The sequence below is a fragment of the Zeus faber genome, assembly GCF_960531495.2.
Source record: "Zeus faber genome assembly, chromosome: 3".
Lineage (NCBI taxonomy): Eukaryota > Metazoa > Chordata > Actinopteri > Zeiformes > Zeidae > Zeus > Zeus faber.
In genome coordinates, this window is record NC_137190.1 from 27582775 (window position 1) to 27608022 (window position 25248).

Here is a 25248-nt window from a genome sequence, read left to right on the forward strand (position 1 = left end):
TCGCGCAATCGCGGCCCTCAGTCTGAAATTAAACGATCGTGCTGTTTTCACACATTGAGAAAACGCTTTGAGAAATGCTCTCAATAAAAAGAAAAACACCACTCTCTTGCCATATGAATTCAATGATAACCTTTTTACGGTGTCATGGAGGCGGATCACGTGGCCCTCTATTTATAGTTAAATAGAGCTGCGATATTAAAAGTGGCTGTGAAGGTCGTCCATGTCGGCAGGCAGCGCGGAGCTCAGTGCGCGTTCCAGGTGACCTGGCTACCTGGTGGCTGCTTGAAGGACCCAACGACCGTAAGAACCAGTTTTTTATTCCGCAGACAGCTGCGGGCAATCAGCCATCAATCCAACTCAAGTCAGATTTAGAATGACCTCGACTTGCATGAAAGCATTCCAAACAGTTGTAAGTATGAATGAATGAATGAATGAGTGAGTGGGTAGACTGACTGACTGACTATCCACGTAAAGCAAACCAATGGTGGGTTAGAGTTACCAAGAAATGGGGGAAGAAACTGCAACTTAGCTCTTTGAATTGCATTGAAAGTGTGTGTGTGTGTGTGTGTGTGTGTGTGTGTGTGTGTGTGTGTGTGTGTGTGTGTGTGTGTGTGTGTGTGTGTGTGTGTGTGTGTGTGTGTGTGTGTGTGTGTGTGTGTGAGACCAGCCCCTCTCTGTGACCTGAACTACTCTTCCCAGTAAAACCCCCACCTTGGCATGGTCCCCACGCCATCGTCATATTCCAAGATCTCGCGACGCAAATCCATAGTGTGTAACCAACCCTGTCTCTCTGTGTGGGGGGTTGTCCTGTCCTGTCCAGCTGATATGTCACTCCGCTGTCTCTAGGCCCTTGTGTGCTCGTGTCGGTGTGGACCTCGGGAACTATCGGAGGAAATGTAATGAAGATTTTGGACTGAGAGCAGAAGTAGTGTTTGCTTAATCTCTGTCTGTGTGCGTGCGTGTGTTTATATGTTTATATTAAGGAGCCGCTGACTGAGTAGCCATGTCGACGCTCATGTGCTGTGTCTGCAAGTCTTCTGCCGCCACGTTGTTCCGGCAAGGCATTCGCTGGAAGACGCCGGGCGGGAGGTCCCTGAGAACCTTCCCTGCGCTGTGGGACCAACAGGCCTCCAAAGGTACGAGCCTCCCGGTCCTCGATCCCCGTTTGACCTTTACCCCACTCCTGCAGAGGACAACACAGGTTTGAGTTCTCTCAGCCTGAGAACAGACCAGAACAGGGTTCACTCGAGGACAAAGACGACGCCGCCCTGGCAGGACGAGTGGAAAACCCCTCAGATCGGGGGAATTTTTCTCAGGGAGTCCTTACCAAAATAGGAAATTAGTTCTACAGCAGCCGGGCTGCTAAGATGTGAAGGCACACAGGAGGTCAGTTAAAGGTGAAACGTGGTTCTGGAGTTTTCCCGCCGTCGCTTGTCCTTGGCCTGAGGTGGAGGTGGGGTTGGGGGGGGGGGTCTGTGTCTTCGGACAATGCGTATTTGAGCGAGTATTTCCACTTCAACAGAGGCCTTGAAAGAAGTTGGGATAGAGTGAGTCTGTGCGGCGGTGCAGGCCGCATGGCACGGCGCTGGCTCGCAGCCAATGAGCCGCTGATATAGTCTCCGTGACGGCGAGGTCAATGGGGGCCCCCCCCCCCCCCGGGTGACCAGATATGTGAAACCCGACACTGTTGCCGCTTTGGCTCACTCTCGGTGCTGCATGCGTGTTGTGAAGCGACATCCCTGCTGGAGAGTAGTTTCTCTGGCCAGGTTATGGGATAATGTTTTAAAATTTTGTTTATTGTCCAAGGGTACAACAACAAGGCCTTGGTTGTGCTGGAGATTCAGGTGTGTGTTGTCTGTCGGGGTTCTATGGAGATAGATTTGTCTAAATATTATTTGTGTGAACAGATATACAATCTGTGTGTAAATGTGTAATCTGTAGATATAAAACACCTTCCACAAATCCAAACAAAAAGATTTGTAAACCCACAAATATTTATAAAATATAGCCGCATGCATCAACACGCGGGGTCCAGTGTAGAAGGCCCTTCGTTAAAGTTCAATGGACGAGTGTGCTGCTGCAGAAGTTAAGTTGTTCCAGCCTGGTTACAGTGTAATTCCATGATCGGGTGATGTTTGTGGCTGCGGGTGGCTTTCCTACGCCGCAACTTACAGCGTTATCATTCTGAAGTAGGGCTGCATGATTAGGGCTTAATAAACAAATACATGTTCCTTGTATTATGTAATTGCTAATGGTTATTGTTACCAGTAATTATGATTCAGGAAGTTTGTATACATTATCTCTGGAATGTCTATAAATTCTGACAGTGATGTTATTGGGTTTTTATTTTATAGAACCTACTTTGCTGCATGTACGTTGTCCTCAGAAGCGTATGTATTTATGACGTTCGATATGCTGCACTGTGTTTAATCCAACTATCTTCTGGTAATACTTTAAATTGTTTTTTTGTTTTTTTTTCAATCATAAAGGTTAATAGTAATAAAATAATACCTGTCACAGTGTAACTTTGTATGGTTAAGGGTTTGTTTCCTATATTCCTTTGGTTAAAGTCCGATTGCGACTATATGTCATGTGATCTGTGTACTCTGTCAACTTGGGCATGCACGCTGTGCGTGGCCCCATCTTGTTGAGGTTGCGATTGTTGATCACAAACTTCATCCACAAAACGCCATGTTGGAACGTCATCCGAGTTTCATCCAGATTGGTCCATTATTGTGGAATAGTAAAAAAAAAGTGTTTTTTTCGCGGCAAGGCGCGTGTGTAAATGGAGTGTAAAATGCAAATCCACTGGATTCACAAATGCCTGTTGGAAAGTTGTAAATATTTTCAGAAGATATTCACAAATGCAAATTTATTTCGTAAATTAATTTAATGTATTCACAGATTTTTTTTTTTATTTGCAGAATTTGTTATATATATTTTAATGATTTGTTTTGAGTGAATTCCTTGGCGATAAAATAATGCTTATAAAAAGTCCTTGAATGTAACTTTGTAATGCCAGAATTAACCCTGGTCTGTTCTCCAGGTGTTCCTTACAAGGACCTGGTGGTCGGCGTGCCTAAGGAGACGCTACAGAATGAGCGCCGCGTGGCCCTGTCCCCCGCCGGCGTCCAGGCGCTCGTCAAACAGGGCTTCAGGGTGCAGGTGGAGAGCGGCGCCGGGAACCAGTCCCAGTTCTCTGACTGTCAGTACCAGCAGGCCGGGGCCGTGATCACCGACACCAAGGGAGCCTTCGGGTCGGACCTGGTCCTCAAGGTCAGAGCGCAAATCCACGAGACCCGTCCAACCTAATCCATTTTACGTTGACTATTTAAAAAAAATTTTGGGGGTCTTTTAACTTCGCAGGTGCGTGCCCCCGGGATGAGTGAGGTGGACCTGCTGAAGCCCAGGTCCACCCTGGTGAGCTTCATCTATCCAGCTCAGAACCAGGAGCTGATGCAGAAGCTGTCTGAGAGGCAGAGCAACGTGCTGGCCATGGATCAGGTGCCCCGCGTCACCATCGCACAGGGCTACGATGCACTAAGCTCCATGGCCAACATCGCAGGGTGAGGAAATATCACAGAGCATATGTAATATGATGTCAAATCAAATGTACAGGTGTTTCCTCATGCATCTCTTCTTTTGTAGGTACAAGGCCGTGGTTCTGGCGGCGAACCACTTTGGCAGGTTCTTCACTGGTCAAATCACGGCAGCAGGCAAAGTACCTCCAGCCAAGGTGAGCGGTCAGATATTTAGTCAAGTATATATTATTAGCATGGCTGTCGTGTGATTTCATCTGTGACACGTCCTATGCTTTTGAGGTTCTAATCCGAGTTCATGCTCTTCCTTTGGATCTATGACTTCTCAGATTCCCTATCCCCATGTCATTGTGCCAAGTCACTATTGGAGGAATTCTGCATCACAATTCACAAAAGAAAAATTGTATGTAGAGAAATAGTAGCTGTGTCACAAATCTGTATTTAAATTGTTGAATGCAAAAAAAACACAAATTGGTTACAAAGAAATACATATTGTTTTTATTTTTTTGCATTCAACAATTTAAATACAGATTTGTGGATCGTTATTTATTATAGACCTATTTTTTTCATTAAAAAAATCTTAATTCAAATCTGCGCATTGTAGTCTTTTTTTTTTTTTTTTTTTTTTTTTTTTTTTTTTAATTCATTTTGTTATATATGAATGTGACACATAATTCCTTGCATAAGTCACCACCTACTTACCATGAGACAACTTAGTACTTCATTATTCACCAAGGGGAGATCTTATTGTGCCAGCCAAAAAAAACAAAACGTCAACAAGACCACAGTCACAAAAAGCAGCACATCAGCAAATAGAAGGATTGTGTTCGGGTAGAAAACAAAACTTGTGTGGCTATATAAACATTTGTTTTTATCATACAGGTCCTGGTTATCGGTGGTGGCGTGGCCGGTCTGGCAGCGGCAGGAGCAGCCAAGTCCATGGGAGCCATCGTGCGAGGGTTCGACACCAGGTATAGCACGACAACACATGGCGGATGATTCTTGATTCCACTAGTGAGATGACTGAACCTGACGTGCCCATTGGACTTATCAGACCGGCAGCTTTGGAGCAGTTCAAGTCCTTTGGGGCAGAGCCTCTGGAAGTCCACGTGGCGGAGTCCGGGGACGGGGTCGGCGGCTACGCCAAGGAGATGTCCAAGGAGTTCATCGACGCCGAGATGGCGCTGTTCGCCAAGCAGTGCCAGGAGGTGGACATCATCATCAGCACCGCGCTCATCCCAGGTCAGTGTCCTCTCCTCCAAACGCTCCTCCCTGTCACATTTCCTGCCCGATTTTATATCGTATTTCAGACCCGTAAAGCTCCTCACCCACCCTCCTCTCCTCCTGCCCTCATGCAGGGAAGCGCGCACCCATCCTGATCAAGAAGGAGTTTGTGGAGTCGATGAAGGACGGCTCGGTGGTCGTGGATCTGGCCGCGGAGGCGGGGGGGAACATCGAGACCACCAAGCCCGGGGAGCTGTACGTCCACAAAGTAAGTGCCCTGCCCTCCTTTTGTGGATAAGAGTCCCCTGTATGTGTTCTTATATGCTTTATGAACCATTACAACCATTGTTAGGGTGTCATGTTTATCTTTTTATGCCCACTACGCAGTTGTTGCCTGTCATGCCCCAAGAATTTCATTGTACCGAATGACCTACACTTGACAAATAAAACACTTTGAACTTTGTCAAGCACGGAAGGTGCAAACACACTGTTGTTATTCTACAGTATGTTTGATTATTTTTCTGCCACTTTTTCTAGATCTCCATGTTCTCACCAGTCGCTTTAAACGCAATTTGGCACCTTCATAGACATTGGTCTCAATCGTAGAAATCTAAAATAGTAGACCAATCGGACCATGCGTCTAGCGCCACCAACAGCTCAAATTTGCACTTTCCACCTGGCCATATCTTGCACCCTGTTCATCTCACAGTCACAATAATGGTGTCATCATGTGTCTCCACATGGTCTGCAACTTTGCCGCTGACACCATTAATTTGACTCTCCTCCTAGGCCATTTGTCCAATTTCAACCAAACCAACTTTGCTCAATTCCTTGCACTCCCATTTTTTAAAACCATCTGTGGAGTTTTTAAATTCCTCTCCAAATGTGGTTAAATTGATCCAATCTTCATGAAATTTGATGGATGGAAATTCCAAGGGGTCAAGATAAACCAAAATTCTTCTTGTTTCTTTTTTTAACATTCGCCCACAGGGGGCTCCCGTGTGTGTGTGTGTGTGTGTGTGTGTGTGTGTGTGTTGCCATATGATGCTCCTCATGGCATGCCAGAGAAATCGCTGCATAGAGAGGAAGTATGCACAACTTGTAGACGCTAGGTCCGATGTGAAACAAACATGCTTATTTAGACTCGGCACACTATTTTACATTAGATTCTAGTTTGGTTCACGCAGCTCAAGCCGTTTGACGGCCAGAGGTCATAGGGGCGCCCGTGTATTGTTCCATGAAATCCGACTTTTCACATGGCCATATCTCACATCCTGTTTGTCCTAGCATCATGAATTCAGTGTCAGATAATCCAGCTTCTCATGGCCTCAAACTGTGCCAAAAACACTGAGCTTATGGTCGTTTTTAGGATATTACGAATTTGAATGAAAATTATATTTTTTTTCTATTTCCTCCTAGGCCATTTGTCCAATTTTCATCAAACCGGCTCTGTTGCAAGTTATATAAAGACGTAAATCCAAACAATATGGCCGCCACGGACAGAAACGTATCGATGAAAACCGCACATAGACAGGATGTGAACCTAGCATACTTTTAATTTTAATTTTTTTAGACTCGGCAGGCTGTTTTACATTAGATAAATTCAGTTTGGTTCACGCAGGTCGATCTGTTTGACAGCCAGAGGCCATAGTTTCCCAAAACAGATGCATCAATAGCTTTCTCGGAGACCAATGATCAGCACGTTTTTCTCTCTGGTCCAAGTTGTTTAGCGAGACATCGCTGCTGCCTCGCTGGAGGTCCAGGCTTCCGGGTCCCTCTTCAGCTGGACACCCTCTCATCGCTGCTAGCAGCTGTATTTTCAATGTCATTTTTCCTTAAACCAGGGTGTGACACACATCGGCTTCACAGACCTGCCCAGTCGCATGGCCACCCAGGCCAGCACGCTGTATTCCAACAACGTCCTGAAGCTGCTCAAGGCCATCAGCCCAGACAAGGAATACTTCCACTACGAACCCAGAGAAGAGTTCGACTACGGAACTTTGGACCACGTTGTCCGTGGGACTCTGGTCATGAAGGTGGGGTTTATTATTATTTTTTTCATTTACATTTTTCTGGTGTGGACTACATTTGACTGAATTTCCCTTCCTACTAATCAATATAATATGTACAAATTAACAGCACTAATTTCGTCAGGCAGTAAATAACTTCAAAACCCTGAATTTCACTGATGACCCCACTTAACGAGCGAAACAATTGTAGTTTGTCAGGTTTTCATCTTTCTTTATTTCTTGTTCCGTCATGCGTATGTATGCCCGTCCCTCAGACCGCTCAAACCTCATCTGATTAAAAGTAGCCCAATTATGGGAAAACAGCAACACTGGCAACCATGCCTCGGGTTTCCAGTTTTGCAGAGAAAACGAGGAACGGCTGCTTATGAGACGAGTTCCTTTTGACAATCAAATCACATTCTTACCACATTCTGTTGCTGGAATAGTCTTTCACCACATTTGAAATTACTCCGACTATTTTAGCTTTAAATAAAACACTTGGTCAATGGGAAACTAGTTTACACACTGGAGAGTGGGATTATTGAGCCTGGCATTTATAGCGTGCCCCGCGTTACGTCCGCCCCGCAAGTGACCCCTGTAATCCCACCCATGGCTGTGTTGGACTACTTTGTGCTGAGTGAGCACGAAAAGCATCTTCCAGCTGGGAAAAGCTGCCTCAGAATCGGGGGAAAAAGAATGTTATGAAAGTTTCAAAACATACTTTACCAGCAATCTTGGCTTTGTTTATCGTGGGGGGGAAATGCTGGTAACCTCAGCAGGACATATCAGTGAACTAAGCGTTATTTGGGCTCCTTAAAAGGGAATTTATCTTCGCAAAAACCGCCATTGTAACTGGTTGGTGATTGCTGTTTGTTCAGTCTAATCTCCCGTGCAAGCGAGACTCCACAATGTGAAACTTCAAGCTCTTGATGTGCCTTTCTCACGCACAACTCGAGGTTGTTCTCGTGTCATTCTCCTCCTTCTCACATTCTCTTTCTGTGTGCTGACCAGGATGGCAAGAACATCTTTCCCTCCCCGCTCCCCAAGACCACTCCACCACCTCCCGTCAAGCAGAAGACAGTGGCCGAGATCGAGGCGGAAAAGGCCTCGGAGGTCTCCCCCTTCCACCGCACTATGACCTCTGCCGGCGTCTTCACCGCAGGTTAGACGCTGTGCATTGCACCGTACGCCAAATGCCGTCGTTCGAGCAAAACCCTCAAAGCGCTCCGGTGGTGTGCTTCCTCTAGGTGTGTCCACCTGCCTGGCCCTGGGCATAGTCTCCCCCAGTGCAGCCTTCACCCAGATGGTGACGACGTTTGGCCTGGCTGGGATCGTGGGATACCACACCGTGTGGGGCGTTACCCCCGCGCTGCACTCGCCCCTCATGTCGGTCACCAACGCCATCTCAGGTGAGGGGCTCGGAGAATGCCACGAATCAGCCAAGATGGAGAAAAGTGGGCTGTTTTGTGTCGATGTCTTTGGTTTCCCATACATTTTTCCCACCTTCTTCCTAGGCCTGACGGCAGTGGGAGGCCTGGTTTTGATGGGCGGAGGTCTCACGCCCTCCTCCCTGCCCGAAAGCCTGGCTTTGGCTGCTGCTTTCGTGTCCTCCATCAACATTGCCGGTCTGAACGCTGCGGCAAATTAGTCGGTTTTAATGCTAATACCATATTTAAAGTTGACATTTAACAGATCTTTGTCCATGTCTGCAGGTGGCTTTCAGATCACCCAGAGGATGTTGGACATGTTCAAGCGTCCGACGGACCCTCCCGAGTACAACTACCTGTACGCTCTGCCCGGGGCGGTTTTTGTAGGAGGCTACGGAGCGTCTGTGGCCGCCGGATACAACATTGAGCAGGTGCCGTATGACCCTGGTCACAATTCAGGCTGAAGGTCCTCCTCAGATGAACGCAAACAAACCGTCTCCCTTTTTTTTTTTTTTTTACTTTCGCTCCATCCTGGCCGTAGATGATGTACCTGGGCTCGGGCATGTGCTGCGTGGGGGCGCTGGCGGGCCTCTCCGCCCAGCGCACCAGCCGCCTGGGGAACACCCTGGGCATGATGGGAGTGGCCGGGGGCATCGCTGCCACCCTGGGCGCCCTCAAGCCCTCCCCCGAGCTGCTGTCCCAGATGTCTCTGGCCATGGCCACCGGCGGAACCCTGGGTAAGTACCGAAAGGGGGGCGATGGGGGTCATTTAGATTCTGCTTCAACGGAGCAGAATCTACGGAGAAGAGAACAGTTGAGCAATGTTATTTCCACGAGTCCATGTTAAGTCATCAGTCAGTATTTTCTATCACTAGAGAGTTTATATTCAAGGATTGTTCGCTTGGGACAACAGTTGGCGCACAAGAGAGAGTTGTGTGTTTATGTTTGTGACTAAAGGTGGAGGTACAGTTAAAAAGAAGTGAGAACAAAAGACGTAAGAACCACCGGAGGACATTTCCCAGAACACCATCAGCGGAATACTCAATAAGAACTGTGTACTTCTTCATAATATGCCATTCCATACCACTAGGGGGCATATATTCCGTGGCACCTATTTCCAGAGTTGCTGGAAACAGGAAAAAATCCAAGCAAAACAACGATGGCGGTGAAAGTAGCACCAATGCGACAGCGAGAGGAGTTGGCAGTGGCTTTGCTTCATATAAAGATGAAAAAAGGAAAAAATAGTGACATCAAACTCAAACAGTGTGTCGCACAACGTCGTCTATTGACAGTATCTAGAAAACATGCTCCGACTGTTGCGGCTTTGCAAAAATCAGGCTTGTTGACCCGGAAAGGGAGATTAAAGTCTGTCCCCTTCCATGATGCGACGGCGTTGGGACAAATCACGACAAGCGGAGCTCTCAGAGCAAGAAAACAAAGGATGTAGTTTGCCTTGGGGGCTTGCACCGAGAACACCGCAAGAACCCATATCACTGCTTCAATTTGTTATCGGGTTCTGAATACGTCTTTTTGGTCAGAAACTTCTACTTCTTTTAAGTATGCCTCCACCTTAAGTCGAAACTGGTAGCCAATGTTCACAACACTACAGAATCAAGACGAACAAGCTCCACACCATTGACTTTGTAAGTCATTTTTGAGTCTTTTGAAGAACAAGAGAATTTTCTGAAGTGCAGTGAAACATCTATCATCCTGTCAGGGTGGATAATTTCCAATAGGAACAGCGGCGTAACAGAAAGCAGGTGTCCACTGACTTGCACGATTTGTTTTAGTTTCTTTTATGTATTCTTGTATTTCATGAAATGAAACGTACAGCTTTTTCTCCCGTTTCTCGAGGTGTAGACCTTCCTTGACATTCATCCAAACACCTCGTGTCTTGGTCTCCTCTCAGGTCTGACCATTGCCAAGCGCATCGAGATCACAGACCTGCCCCAGCTCGTGGCGGCTTTCCACAGCCTGGTGGGTTTGGCGGCCGTGCTCACCTGCGTGGCGGAGTTCATGATCGAGTACCCGCACCTGGACGCCCACCCGGCCGCCAACATGGTCAAGACCGTGGCCTACCTGGGAACCTACATCGGCGGCGTCACCTTCAGTGGATCGCTGGTGGCCTACGGCAAGCTTCAAGGTGCTGTTCTCTGGAGGAAATGGTCAAATGTAATCCTCGTGCTTTGATGCGGGCAAACAACCGGCCGTCCTAAGCAAAGCGGCCTCAGTGCCCGCTGGAGCTGATTGCACCCTTTCATCTCACTAAAGCCCATGATCCCCTGGTAATTCCTGTCCTGATTGTCTGTTCGTTTGTTCAGACTGCAATGCAGATGATAAAGAGGAACACATGACAGTCTTTCTTGGAAGTTGTCACGGGCGTCGTGGCACGGTGGCTGTCTGGTTTGGGTTTGGGGGTTGCAGACTGTCAGACGGCTGATTAGGGGCCTAGATGGAGGACACTCCCATTCCCTCACTGACATGACCCACTCACCCACAGATGCCACTACGGCACATGCTGTCTCTTCAAATCACTTTCCTTCATACCATTTGGATGAGCCGAAAGTAAAGGATTGAAAACGATTTATTTTGATAATCATAGAAGGGAAAAATATGTATTCTATGTTAATGCCTATAATATTCAACTGATATTTCAAACCTCATAAGATGAAAAAACTGTTGGTCATTCTTTTAACATTTAGTCATTATATATTGCTATAGCGCTGGAAAAACTGCGTACAACAATATCAAATTATATTCCAGCCCCAGTAGCTGCAATCACTGTCTGTTCCAAGCCTAAACTGCTTTCCCACTCTGTAATTTACTGTTAAATTCAGAAAAAAAAAAAAAAAAAAAAATCTGTTTCATAGCTTCCATAAATTACACACCAAGACTGGCAAACGTGCTGGCTTTATGAGAGTGTTCTTGATAGACGTAACCTCTGTTTGTTCCAGGTGTTCTGAACTCCGCTCCCCTGCTGCTGCCTGGACGCCACATGCTGAACGCCGGCCTGATGATGGCCTCCATGGGCGGCATGATTCCCTTCATGCTCAGTTCCAGCTACAACACCGGCATGGGATGTCTAATAGGGGTGTCGGGGCTTTCCACCGTCATGGTACGAACTCACTGGGATGCAAAAGAATATTAGTCATATTAGTAGTTAAAGCACGCTAGACATGTGATCACTCAAAAACATCAAAGAAAACGTAGGGTTTTTTTTGTTTTTTTGGGGTTTTTTTTACCTAAGCCTCAAGCCAAGTGGGAAATCATGTTGCTGAAGAACGTTGCTGTGATTGCCTCATTGTGCGGGATGAACAAATGGTTTGCAGCTGTTGGAATTCTATTTAAAATGATCCATTTCCTGTTTCAAAAAAATTTAACTCATTAAAGGATAACTCTGGTATTTTTATTTTAACCTTAGCTGTAAGCCATTGGGGCAACTGTCGCTGAAGGACATGGTCGCAATTGGGTCGATTGTACCATGTATTGTGGCTGAAACTTTCTCTCAAAACGGGATTAATTGAAAAGATCACTTGGGTCTTCTCCCAATGGGTTTTCAGTTTAATATACAATTAAAGTCTAATATGATGAGTCTCAAGACTCATTATACGTTCTTAAGTTTCTATGCACTGTGATGTCAACCTTGGTTGTCCTCCTTAGGGTGTAACGCTGACGGCGGCCATCGGGGGTGCCGACATGCCGGTGGTCATCACGGTGCTGAACAGCTACTCTGGCTGGGCACTATGTGCCGAGGGCTTCCTGTTGGACAACAACCTCATGACCATCGTAGGAGCCCTGATCGGATCCTCTGGTGCCATCCTCTCTTACATCATGTGTGTGGTAAGCGAGCACACCCGTCCCACCACACACGCATCGCATCATCACACTATAGTTACAGTATTCCTGTGCACCGCCCTTCTTCCAAGGCCATGAACCGCTCCTTGCCTAACGTGATCCTGGGCGGTTATGGCACCACATCGACGGCCGGGGGTAAACCCATGGAGATCGTCGGCACGCACACCGAGGTCAACGTTGACCAGTCCATTGAATTGATTAAGGAAGCAAACAACATCATCATCACGCCAGGTAGGTCCCAAAAAAAGCAAAGTCACGCACGGTATTAGATGTCTGGATAGATCAAACGCTCCTACACGCAATACTAGCGTAGATCTGGTAGGCAACAGCCCATTGGCTCTCCTGCAGGACTGGAGAGCAGGACCTTCTGACTGAAAAGGGTTGAGGTCTAGATGGATGGATGGGTGGAAGGAAGGAAGGAAGGGGGGGAAACCTTGAATCCACATCAGAGAGCTGAGATCGGGCACACCTGCGCTATCTTTTACCACTGGGCTGCACAGAGCTCTGTCTCTGGGCTCCAGATGCTGGTTTCCTGTCAGGACCAATAAGATTCAACCGTCCATTCCAGCTGACGAGCGCTGCGTGTCGACAGGACTGATTGAATGTGAGCGGCTCCGCTTAGGATGAACAAAAAACAAAACAATGTTGAGCAGAAGCTCTACTGAGTTGATGGAAACACTTAAATTCACCCTTGGCCAGTTGATAATGAATTCTTGGACGATGCACGGATGACTGTGGCGAGGTAACTAAAGCATGACGGGCAGCCGTTAGTGTGGATGTGATCCCTCATTTGTCATTCTGCATTTGGGCATTCAATCTACCTCAAACGCGTTCAAATGTGCAAGCGGTTTCTCAAAGTCATGGTGGAGCATGTTGAGTTTGGAGCACCCACTACATCTTCTAAAATGACAAACGGGATAAAATCGATTCAAAGTGGTCTCACTGACTTCCTTAAGCTGCAATAAAACTATTATATTTGCCTTGAGGTCATAACATATGGACGGCAAATTCTAGTTATGATTCATTATAAATCCTGTTCAATCAAATAGACCTTAGAGGTTGTCCACGGGGACTACAATAAATTGTGTGTGTGTGTGTGTGTGTGTGTGTGTGTGTGTGTGTAGGCTGGGGTCTATGTGCCGCAAAAGCCCAGTACCCAATTGCAGACATGGTGAAGATGCTGAGGGAACAGGGCAAGAGGATCAGGTAATTTCTACACTATTTCTTTGAAAAGTCATCTCCATGTACTAGCAGTGCCTGAAGCTGTGTTCCAGGTTTACTTCATCTTGCTGTGCTGGTCCCTATTTGGATGAAAATCGAATTACATTTCAGAGTAACAATGTTTTCCCAGTTTCCCTTTATGTTATTTAAAAACAGGTTTGTTTTGTCATTGATCAAAATGTTGATTGATAGTTCCAACAAAGGGAAAGGGTTGTTGACTATAGGTGGTGTCCCTGTGGGTCAGGTTTGGTATCCACCCGGTGGCTGGCCGCATGCCAGGCCAGTTAAACGTCCTGCTAGCGGAGGCCGGCGTTCCCTATGACGTGGTGCTGGAGATGGATGAGATCAACGACGACTTCCCTGGTAAAAACGACTCCTACTTAATCCCCTAAATTGATCTTCTACGTCTGCGGAACTGTCACTTCAGCCGGGGAGATAGTTACTGCTGTGTGTGAACTTAAAGGGAACATTTTATGCTCCTTTTCAAAAAGTTAATGTCTCTGAGGTCCCCGAAACATGTTTTAGAAGTTTGTTGCTGAAAATACCACTCCGATTTTGCATTGTAGTCATTCTAACATGCCTAGTCTAAACCACCCTCTTCCAGGAAGCTTGGTTTCAATGGGAGGAGCCACCCTCCTGAGGCCCCTAGTTCTGTGAGCCACTGGGGTTTGAGCATGGCTTCCGGGTTCTGTTGTATTTAGTCCGTAAACATTCACTGATTTCACCTTTATAAATACACCAAACCTGTTTCTGAACAAATTTGAGGTGAGAAATAAGCAATCCAGTTGCTGAATCTTCACTCATATTAGATCTACAAGGCGTCATTTAAAAGTTTGTTCCAACTTCCGTTGCTGTACTTCAAGCTTGTGGGGGACACCGGACGCGGGATTTTGTTTCATGTAAACGTTGAAAAATAAATACAATTGATACAGCTACAATAAAAACAATATTTTTATTGGTTTTGTTTGGAGAAACAAACAGCGTATCACGCTCAGCAGCCTAGTCTACCTACTGCACTTTATTTTTAGAAAAAAAAGAGACAGAATTTCCCTCATCTGCAGTTTCATCACAGTTGGCGTTAATCCCTGTCTTTTTAAAAGATTTGGGCTGGTGTGAAACCAACAGAGCATTTCCCAGCGGCACTTGTTCTTCTCCAGCTGTGGGTGGTTACTCAGATGGAGGGCGTTTCTAATTCTAATGAAGTCCCGTGTTACATAGGAAGGGGCTGCAAACCTGAACGGCTTGTTGTAACACATTTTCTGGAATAGGCAGCGCACAAAAAAACTTGAGTTTTCTAATTTCAGATTGTGTTAGTAGGCCCATCAGAGATCCAAATGTATGTACACAAGCACTGAGTCAGTTTTTCACAATAGGTCCCCAATAGGTTAATGTTGATTGTGTGTTGATGTTTAGACATGTCACGTATCAGGGCAATGGGCAGTTTTGGTGGTAATTAGGCATGCGGGCCCGGACAGCTCTGGTTCTATTCACAATGAAGGGAGATGAACGGCAGCTCCACCGCTGTTCACACACTATAACTAATGGCGCCACGTTTCGTTCCCGCAGAGACGGACCTCACGCTGGTCATCGGCGCTAATGACACCGTGAACTCCGCCGCGCAAGAGGACCCTAACTCCATCATCGCCGGCATGCCGGTGCTGGAGGTCTGGAAGTCCAAGCAGGTTTGGCCCATCTCCATGTTGTCGAAGCAGAGCGCTTCTTTCTCCACATTGTGTTACTGGAGCAGAATGTCACCAGGTTCACCCGCTGGTCGTTCCTCTTCCCCCGCAGGTGATCGTGATGAAGCGCACCTTGGGTGTGGGCTACGCCGCGGTGGATAATCCCATCTTCTACAAGCCAAACACCTCCATGCTGCTGGGAGATGCCAAGAAAACCTGCGATAACCTCCAGGCCAAGATCAGAGAGGCCTACTACTAGTTACTTCCCTGTTAGTTCATCATCCCATATTTTTCTTGAATCCTGTGGTCAAAATAGTTCAACCCTGCACAGGAATGTGTTATACATGTATGAATAATTTAAACCAAAGCTACAATGCAATGCTGCATCAGAAGTGCCAAAGATTCAACAAAGATGATTTATTTCACAGGGTTTGAATAACTCATGCATGTGATTCATGATTTGTAAATAAAGTATTTAAATAAGATTCTTAAATGCACTGTTTAAATTGCTGTGTGCGCCAATTCAAAATTAGCTTTCGAACTGAAACTACAGGGGTGTGACAGTTAAATAGGCTGAAAGGAAGCATGGTTTCAAGGATACAGAAACCAATTAGGCAGGAGCCTCAAGAGAAGGAACTTATTCAATCACCTGCCAAGGAAAAAGTAATGCAGCCTGTCTCATTTCACTTGGCTGAACATATTCAAATACACTTCACACAAGTGATTATACAAATTAATTTAAAATCCTTGACCCTCATTTCAAGACTGTCACATCCTGAAACTGTCCCAGGATTACGCTCAATAAATCTGGCAATTTTCTGAGCTGTAAGTGTGGTATGATCAATTCACCATTATGATTTATACTATTTGTCTCAATATTGTGGTATTTTGCCCAGAGATTTTAGCTTAAATTGGCCATTTCACTGACACTGAAACTTGCATGATAAAGCCTATGACAATAAAATGTTAGACCGCGGGATATTGAAAGAAGACAGACTGCCTTATCCAGCTTAAGACGTGAAGTCAACCTTCCAAATTTCACTCAATTCTTTAATGGTTGTGTTTTGCCAAGATTACATGGCTTACTATTTGGCATTTGTACCACTATGGGATTATGCTTTGATTTATTTTTTGTGTCGTAGTCACCCTTCAATCCTGTTGGGGGAAAAAAAAATTTAAAGTTCTGACTTCCACGTCTTTCTGGAATTTTCAGTCTCTTCCAGCCGAATGTTTGGCTTTGGTGATGAGGGAGTGCAGGTAGGAGTAGAAGAACAGAAGGTTATCGTATTCTCCACTGTACTCCTGCTCCAGACACTGCTCGTGGAAGTCCTTTAAGAAATAATAGATGGCCTCTATCGTAGCCAGGTAGGTCTCTGGTTTGCCCTTCTGGTGGCGCCAAAAACAGGTTCTCCTCGTTTTGAGCTCCACTTGGAGCAGGGCTGTGGACGGAGAGCGTGAGGTCATCAATCCACGTTGTGTCAAATTTCACCCCCTTCCCCTCAGAAAATTACCAGCAATTTCTCCTAATTACCTTGCAGCCTCTCGTCTGTGATGATCTTGTTGGTCTGGTTCCATGTGCTGTCGATGAAAACCACCCTCTCCGGGGGGGACACCCTTGACTCCGAGGCCTCTGGCTCAGCTGGGGCCCCTGACCTCTGGTCCCGGGCGACGTGTGTGGCCGCTGGCGAATCCTCTCGTCTCGGTCTCTTCGGGTGAGGCTCGTCGGGGGAGCCGTGCGACCCGCCGTCGGCCCTGAGCCGCAAACGCTGAATCATGTCCTGCATCGTGACCGAGCCTGGCCCTGGAAATACCAATACAACCTGGGAGGGAGGGGAGGGGTGTTTGACATGTGATTTTGTAAAGAAGAATATACGTACACATGTACCATCATAGATTATGCTCAAAAAAAAAAAAAAAAAAAAATTCATGTTGCTTACTGATAGACAAGATGGTTTGAGGAGAAAATAAAAATCCAGAATTAATGTAAAATGAAGTGAAATATAAAAAAATATAAATCCAGTACATCACAACTTAAATACTAGACTTCTTTGTATTTTGTATAATTATAGCCAATCTTTATAATAGTGCAATAAAATAACATGCCCAAATTCAGATTTTCTTCATAAAAGATTCCAATATAAAATAAGGGTAAAGTAACTGAAGTAAGCAGTTGTCACAGAAATACAGTATGAAGAGAAATCCGCAACAGGTAATCACAAAGAACATCAAATGAGAATAAAGACGTTTTACTTTGTCCTTTTGGAATTCAGGGATGCATGGGTAGGTGTATATGGTGACATCAGCAGGAGCCAGGATTTTTGCGTGGATCGCGGTGCTCTTCCCGTCCGTTTCGTTCGGGTGCTTGATGATGTCGATCTTGACTGGGAGCTAAACACAAACATATCAATAATCCAAACGAGTTCATCGACTTGGACCAATCAGTATTAGAATTGTCATGGAATTCAAAAACAGCATTGAAGAGGATATCAATATAGAATATCTAACGTTTTTTTATAGAAAAGTATCAGACTATGCTGTATTGAGGCACAGTCAAGTCTAAATTACCCCCTTACTGACCTTGATTGAGGGGATTTCTTGCTGGCAGACACCCACTAATGAGCAGCATGTGTAGCAGAAAAACATTCGTGAGCCGCCACATTTTGAGCATTTCAACCTGCCGCTCTGCTGCGCTCTTTCTAGCACTGCGTGCGATGCCAATTTTAGACCTGGAAGAGGCGGCTTGGCAGGCGTGTGTGTTACAGATGAATTAACACTGGTTTGAGGTTTCCCAGGGTGACTGAGAGGGAGATGCTGGTCTCTGTCCAGGCTGCTCATGGTTTACTCTTAAAAGTGGACAAAGTGCAAGAGATAGGTCACAACATCATGGAACCTGCAAATAAAAGACACATGAAAAAGCAAAAATATTCAGGCACAGAAATATTCAACATTTAAACGAGACCTTTAAATAGACATTTTAAGTCAGGAAAAGAACCAAAAAATAGTACTGCAACCAAAATGACTCTTGCCAAAGTATTAAGGTGACATTTTTACTTAAGTAAAGAAAGTAAGTACTTTCTCTCTCAAATGTACTTTTAAGTATTACGTAAATAAATTCGCCATATGCAGCGTCTAAGATAAGTGATCGATAGAATTAACTCAAACCTAGTGTAACTATCTTTTGACTTATTATACATTTCCTTATTCCTACTTTTATTACTATGATCTATATCTATCATCTATATCTACTTATTTGAAGTCCGTTGAGTGGTGCCTGCAAAAAGCTGACTGTTTTTCGAGTTTCGTTTTGCCAAGTTCTACACTGCGCCCGCACTTTGCTGGACGCAAGCTTTGTGAGGTAAGTACTGGATGTAAGTTACGGTAAAGTTTTATTTAGGAGGATTTAGATGTATATTTAATACAACGCAGACAATCAATTCTATTATATAATTATAGAACCGCACGCTTGAGTATTTTTCAAGCTTATAGAGCTTATTGTGCGTAATCACCGGGTGTCATGACATTTCACTGCATATATGTATGACCGTATGTGACAAATAATCTCTTGAACTTGGAGTCATAACAATTTACAATGATATGGACACGCTGAATAATCGATGAGCAGTTTGATAGATCCAGTGCCTGCATTTGATAGTATAAATATCCAGATTTTTTTCTTTTTAGACTCTACTACACTGTTATCTACTAGAGAAATGTAGTAGAGTAAAACGATAAAAAAAATAGACGTTTTCTTTTGCAATTTGACGGAGGAAAGATCTCAAATCCCCGCAACGGCATAGACTTGAGTAAGAACGGATACTTGAAAAATGACACGAGTACAGTTACTTCCTGCAACTGTCAAATGGACGAGATAACGCCAGACACTCGAACAGACGGGGTTTGTTTTCAGACGCCGTCACTGGGCTGCTTATAAAAAACAGTGCACGGCGTTCCACTCAACCGTGTTGATAAAGCGCGCTCCTCGCTGCTAGCCTCCCGCTAGCGTTAGCTCGCACTGTGCCAAATCCTACACAGCTTGAGCCTCAGCAGAAAGAACTGTGTTGAAACCCCGGGGCGGAGGGAAAAAAAAAGCATCGACGCCGTCGGGTTGGGCGGGAAAAGTCCCTTCTTTACTCACGACGTGACTGAAAGTCTCCCAGTCGGTCACACTGTGAGCGAAGGCGGCGCACACGCCCGCCCGCCCGCCGCGACGCCTGTTCCACACCGGAAGTAGCGACACCGGCACGCCGTTTAACCCGGAAGTGGCGTTGCCTAGCAACCGACACTCGACTTTTGGACGCGCGACGTCCTTTTCGAGCGCGCCACCCTTCCAGCAGTGGTGAAAGGAGCACGCAGAGCTTTACCTTGAGTAGAAGTACAAACATCATGACAAAAATGTGACTCTAGTTGAAGTGAAAGTATCATAGTGATGAGTCCACGTCAGTAAAAGCGGGTGCTGCCCTAATGCACTGAGCTATGCAATCTGATTGGTTCGTCTTGCTTTTGCTGGCTGCTGATATAAACATAGAAATGATTTTCCTCCCTTTAAAGAAATGTCGTTGTTGAAATAGATAGCATAGATATTTTCTTGGAAAGGGAGTGAAATCAAAGTCAATTCTCCGAAAGTCAAATGTTTCAGTAAATGCGGATGCTGGAAACAGACACGTCGTACAGTAACGCAGCGTGTGCTTCATTACTTTGAACTTGTGTTGTATTTTACACGGCTAGCGAATGCTAATGCAGCTCATGAGAAGCGTCAACGCTGCCAGCATAAGGTCCATTCAAATGTCCTTGTGTAAGAGTTGCGTTTCAATCACTTTACTAAATAATGTTTAACACTGTAGTCATAACTGTTTAATGCGATTAGAATCATGTATATGTTTTGAATATGTGCTTTTAACTTGTGAAAACATGCAGGTACACTGGTTAGTTTCATAGGTAACTGCTTTGATATGTTATGTTTACTGTCTCACTTTTGTTTTAAATAAGGCTATTGTTGTTTCATATTCCAATTTGTTAATATCAAATTGTTAATTGTTCACTGTGCTGAAAAAAAAAGTATTACAATTAAAAAACAAATGGTAAAGGGTCATTTTGTTTGCATATTCTTACAATTTTTCTTATTTAAAACAAATTTCATTTATTTAGAGGAAGTATGTCAACGCATGTATTCGTTTTTAGCTCACATTGAACACATCATTCAGTGATCATGTGGCTTACATGGAACTGAATGACATTCTATTATTAGTTATCGATCTATCGATCTATCGCTGCATACAGCCCTCTTGATTGCCAATCGTCAGGACTTTCTATTGTCACTAATTGTATTAGTCTAATGGAATTTGCTAACCATGTGGTTACCATTACAGTTATGTTTTGTTTTTGCTTTTTTACAGGAATGGAAAGTGTCACTGAGATTCTGCATTGGGACTTGGCTTTGCTATCTTGGCCTGTGACTATCCTGGATCTACTGCAACGGGGAGCACAGACGATTCCATATTTTCCCAAATAACCCTGTTCAACATGTAAACAGTGTTTAAAAGTCACATCAATTCACTGTTTGTACGTGTGGCACTGTTATTCCTTCCCTAAACAATGAGTCAAGAGATTCATGCAACATCCTAAAAAGTAATCCCAAAATTAGGGGTAAAATATTTTCAATCCTCAGTGGTCTGTTAAGTTACAAAAAACAACTTGTGTTTTACACAATTAGGCAACAGATTCCAGTAGAGCAGTAATAATGTGTTTGTTTTTCCTCTCCGTCCTACAAAATGACAAGTTCTGCAACCCATCATCCTAATTAGACTGGCAGTATCCTCAAAGGTCCTGCTGTGTTAATTTGGATCGATATACACAGACGAGCCACTCTCTCACAAAAAACAAAGGTTATTAGAGGCAAGGTGGAGTTACTGGTATATTTATTTATAAGTTCAAACGCAGATGCCCGTCCCCTCTGTCCGTGGGGCCAGATGTGTTTAGCTTGATGTGAAACAGACTCGTTATCTCAAGTTTCAAGATAACCTCGACTGTCACAGGTTTTAGGAAAGTGAAAATCTCATGCAGACTAATTCCTCTAAGAATCTGGTGGTCTGAGAGTATTTTGGAGAACATGATGAATGTGGAAATAGTTTATCAACAGCAGCCACATTAACCACTCAGTTCTTTGCTTTCTTAGGATGCTGAAAACCCTTTTTTTTTTCGTGTCCGATCTTCCTGTGGCCATGTGTAAAGATGCCTTCTGGCGGTTGTTTCCTCCACAAGTTCAAGGTGGGTCTCTTCAGTGTCAACACATAGCACTGCTCCGGCCGACACAATCATACCTTTGAATTAGTCAGAGCAATGTCACGGCGCTCAGTCATCGATCAACCTGTCAGGCACAAATTGATCAGAAGTTTCTGGTTAATCTCACAATTTCAACAGCTTTTCAGTCCAATAATATGGAGGATGAGAAAAACCCCAAACTTGCAGCAGTATATTCTCCGCTGCCGATGAAAACGAGAGACAGCTTGTTTCTGTTCCATGTTGCCACCAAGTGGGAAGTTAATCAAGTTAACCGCATTTAAATCTGTTCAAAATATGAATGTATTCCAATATGTTGTCTACTCTCCTCTCTGAGTCTTTTGTAGCCTTTGTCCTATTTTGAGTTTGTGTTCACAGTTTTATACAGTAAGGTTTTGTATGATTCAAAAAATGTTTGTGAATAAACTAAATAGAAATAGAGTCATATTACAATTTTTTTTACGGACAATGTTGCATCTGTGATACTTCCTAATATTACGGCAAATTCTAAATATTAAATTACATTTCATTGTGTCTAATGAATGAGTCTCCATGTTTTTGTTCTGTGGCACTGATGCACCTCTGTTGGACAAATGTCGAGAAAACCTAATTAAGCCCTATGTTTGAATACATTTTATCAGGAGTATCCAGATTGCCTGGATACATCTTTATGATTTTATAATGTGCTTGTTGACTTCACAGATCATCACAGGGACGACTTCAAGAGAGATGGAGCAGACCAGATCTCCCTCTGCATCTCAGGTAATCACCATAACTCCAAATGTCTTGAACAGTCTGAATGAATTCCCTTTTTACATATGTTTTGGATGCGGGTTTCTTATGGCGTGCTTAAGGTCTGAAACCCAAGCAGTTTTCTTGGAAGAGTTGTCACCTGACAGTGAGATGGCTAAGGTCACCAGTGGATAACCCCTATGTGAGTTACAGAGCCAGTAATTTATATGCTGTGTGAATCAATGATTTTACAGTTAGGGGACAGGTTTAATGAGCAAAGAAAAGCAACATTTATTGTGGGAAATTTAAATCACAATCACAAGTTCCCATTAATAAATCATTGAACCGTCATGGGATAAATGAAATACTGAGTAGTGCTGCCGCACAACTCACACTGTAGTGCTGCTGCACAACACAATGCAACAGCACTACAGAAAACAGTTAAGAATCACAATCCGTAATCCTCTATTAGCGAATTAGACCAAACACAGCGCAAGGTGGAATATAAAATATTATATAAAATGCAGACGTTCAGCAGTTTAGCACTGCCGCAGTGACATGCAGTGTCTGCGAACATGGGAAACAGAAAAGACAGTTATTCTAAAAACTGTTTGGAAGATGTGTTTCCATTCTGTTTACTTCCATTTTTAACTCCAAAACATCTTGAAAACAGATTAAAACGTCCACATGGTTCATATTCATTCTACATATACCATAGCTATGCAGAGAATGAATATATTTATAAGGAATATTAACCATATACTATATATTAATACACATTGCCACCATTGAATCATAATACACTACTATCATCTGCTGTCACTTTTTTCTGGTGTCCTTTCACGTTGGGCTTGTGGTTGCAGTGCCATAAATGGTAGTCTCATCAAGCAGCTCTGGAGGCTTTTCCCTGAAGCCAATCAGAGTGGCACAGATACAGAATAACACCAGAAAGCATGTGGTCGCCTCTACCCACAGGCACAGGTTTAGGGAGGGAGACAGGCTTTCTGGTTTTATCAATAAGCTTTGTCTCCCGGTGCAAATTGCCTGTGCCGAGCCCCTCTGTCATACAACCGGCACTGACATTCCTGAGCCTGGAGCAAATTCTCCCGTGACAAGCACCCCAGCGCATGTAGCTTTGCTCGCAGGTCCATAACATACTGAACTTCGTTCGTACTGGTGCTAGGCCTTTCCTCCTAGTTTTCCTTAATTAGGTCCAGCACCCCCAGGGTGTCCTGCTGAAGAGGCGTTCAAAGGGAGAAAATCCCATGGTGGCCTGAGGCACTTCAGGCACCGCAAATGACAGAGGGTCCAACCATTTGTCCCAATTATGGCTATCGTCGTGTGCAAACTTATGAACAATGTTCTTCAGTGTCTCATTGAACCGCTCCACAAGGCCGTCGGTCTGGGGATCGGTACACGCTGGTCCGAACTGAGCAGACGGCCACAGCTCGTAAAGTTCCCGAAGTCTAAGTGACATAAAGGTAGTGCCCTGGTCCGTCAGGATTTCCTTAGGAATCCCAACTCGGGAGATAGCCTGAAACGGTGCCTGCGCCACACTTTTGGTTATAATGTGGGGCAGTAATGTGGGGATGGTAGCTCAGGAGGTAGAGCTGGTGGTCTAGTGATCCAAAGGTTGCTGGTTCGATCCCAGGCTCCTCCTGCTAGCATGCTGTAGTGTCCTTGAGCAAGACACTTAACCCCGAATTGCTCCTGATGGCTGCGTCCGTCGGTGTTTGAACAATTGTAAGTCGCTTTGGATAAAAGCGTCTGCTAAATCACTAAATGTAATGTAATAATACTGCGCAATGGCATGCGGGGTACTGAGTTGCATAGTCCACTAGAACCAACACAAAATGATACCCGCGGGAACTGCGGACTAATGGCCCGATGAGGTCCATACCAAGTCTTTTAAATGCCCCTCGACTAGAGGCAGGGGCCTCAACAACGCTTTTGATGTAGTCGGAGGATTGATTAATTGGCACTCGGGACACACGCCGCACCATTTGGAAAAGCATTTCTGGTTCCGAAAAGCGGCTTTTCGGAACCAACAACTGGGTAATTTCCTCTCCTGACTGTCACGGCTCACCCGATATAACGTGTCCCTAATCACTGAGAAATACGGTGTGAGTGAGCGCCTGGTCTGGATGCACCAATACACCATAGAATTTAGCTACCCGCTCAAAGGCCACACGTAGGGTATTGTCCCACGACTGCTCTAGCGGAAAATCATCCGTAAAGAACACCACTGGGACTGTAGAAGACTCCAGTGGGGACTCCTCTGCTCCTGACCCGGTAGCAAACACTATCGACACGTCAGTGTCACCATGTGCCACGCAACACTCATGTTTCCCTACGGACTGTGAGCGCACTCCCCCAGCCTCCCTCATTAAAATGTCAAAACCAATCCGTACCCAAAATCAGGGAGTGCAACAGGCAGGAACTCACCGCAGCCTTCACTTGTGCTTTTTCCCCTTATAACAAATTTCAAGCTGCACCATCGGATTCATGTGAATATCTTCATGCACACACCGAATTTACACCCGTGACAGCTCCACCAAAGCCCCAGGTTAAACCAAGATTGCTGGACCAAGAACTGCCAGAGTCCATCAAAGCCTGATGTCCACCCCCTTGTACTCTTACCGGTACATTGTAGGTCCCTTCCCAACCGGGGTAGGGGCCCGGTGGACCAGGGACCCCAACCACCTGTCCCACCTTTATCATGGGGCAGTCCGGCCTGACATAGTCGGGTTTCCTGCAGCACCAGCACTCCTGCTCAGGCATTTCAGCAGCTGTTTGTGGTCCCGAAAAGAGAGAATAATCAGTAAAGAGAATAATCAGCTTCCTCAATCGCGGTCTGGTGCGCAGGCATTCCCGCGTCCTGCACCATGGGATCCCTACTACAAGACCAAAGAACGCATAAGAAAACTCTCCTAGCCAGGTCGGATCAATCAGCGCTAATGAGGCTGATTCGGCGGACCTGGTACATCTGCGCTGCGGCTGGAAGAAGCCTGCACTGTCACCTGCAAATCGTGGCTTAAGCACGCCCCCTCGTATGCCACAAAGCAACACCCTCAATATGGGCACACTGCAAATGTGCCCACAACAGGAAACAAGTCTTCTTTCCTGCTCTGGGCATATTGTTTAACAATATTAACAAAATTATCAGAAATGAGACAAAATAGGAGGAAAATGTTTTTGGTATGATTTACCAGACATAAAAAAACTTACGTGACAGCATTTGACAGAATAGATTCACTGTTACTTGTTGAATCTCTCGCTGACTTTA

General features: G+C 45.0%; 2 protein-coding genes across 5 annotated transcripts; one reads left to right on the forward strand and one right to left on the reverse strand.

Annotated features, from left to right (window-relative positions):
• Positions 1-182: 182 nt before the first annotated feature.
• On the forward strand, positions 183-15439 carry nnt2 (nicotinamide nucleotide transhydrogenase 2). Its single transcript, XM_079997804.1, has 22 exons — positions 183-300; positions 984-1136; positions 3047-3276; positions 3367-3566; positions 3649-3736; positions 4422-4510; positions 4594-4781; positions 4898-5031; positions 6608-6799; positions 7784-7934; positions 8020-8181; positions 8287-8397; positions 8485-8630; positions 8741-8936; positions 10109-10342; positions 11154-11314; positions 11860-12039; positions 12126-12285; positions 13179-13260; positions 13520-13638; positions 14842-14957; positions 15067-15439. Exons 2-22 carry the CDS (start codon positions 1004-1006, stop codon positions 15211-15213), a joined length of 3219 nt encoding a protein of 1072 aa, XP_079853930.1. The 5' UTR covers positions 183-300; positions 984-1003; the 3' UTR covers positions 15214-15439.
• A 146-nt stretch (positions 15440-15585) lies between these two features.
• Positions 15586-19187, reverse strand: dtwd1 (DTW domain containing 1). 4 transcript variants are annotated; one of them, XM_079997809.1, is made up of 6 exons: positions 19090-19187; positions 17681-17844; positions 17532-17566; positions 17205-17342; positions 16486-16774; positions 15586-16393 (listed from the first exon to the last, which is right to left on the reverse strand). In XM_079997809.1, exons 2-6 carry the CDS (start codon positions 17787-17789, stop codon positions 16164-16166), a joined length of 801 nt encoding a protein of 266 aa, XP_079853935.1. In that variant the 5' UTR covers positions 17790-17844; positions 19090-19187; the 3' UTR covers positions 15586-16163. The 4 variants fall into 4 exon arrangements, with proteins under 4 accessions (XP_079853935.1, XP_079853932.1, XP_079853934.1 ...); XM_079997806.1 differs by having other exon boundaries at positions 17532-17844; XM_079997808.1 differs by having other exon boundaries at positions 17532-17797; positions 19090-19163.
• Between the last annotated feature and the right edge of the window lie 6061 nt (positions 19188-25248).

What these genes read in the sequence shown, in the direction of transcription:
- nnt2 (XM_079997804.1), top strand. Translation starts at nt 1,004, where the DNA reads ATGTCGACGCTCATGTGCTGTGTCTGCAAGTCTTCTGCCGCCACGTTG. An exon ending in TCCATGGCCAACATCGCAGG is followed by an intron (nt 3,567 to 3,648) that starts GTGAGGAAATAT and finishes CTTCTTTTGTAG; the next exon opens with GTACAAGGCCGTGGTTCTGG. An exon ending in GCAAAGTACCTCCAGCCAAG is followed by an intron (nt 3,737 to 4,421) that starts GTGAGCGGTCAG and finishes TTTATCATACAG; the next exon opens with GTCCTGGTTATCGGTGGTGG.
- dtwd1 (XM_079997806.1), bottom strand. Translation starts at nt 17,789, where the DNA reads ATGAGCAGCCTGGACAGAGACCAGCATCTCCCTCTCAGTCACCCTGGG. An exon ending in CTGAATTCCAAAAGGACAAA is followed by an intron (nt 16,775 to 17,204) that starts GTAAAACGTCTT and finishes CCTCCCTCCCAG; the next exon opens with GTTGTATTGGTATTTCCAGG. An exon ending in CACAGACGAGAGGCTGCAAG is followed by an intron (nt 16,394 to 16,485) that starts GTAATTAGGAGA and finishes CTCCGTCCACAG; the next exon opens with CCCTGCTCCAAGTGGAGCTC.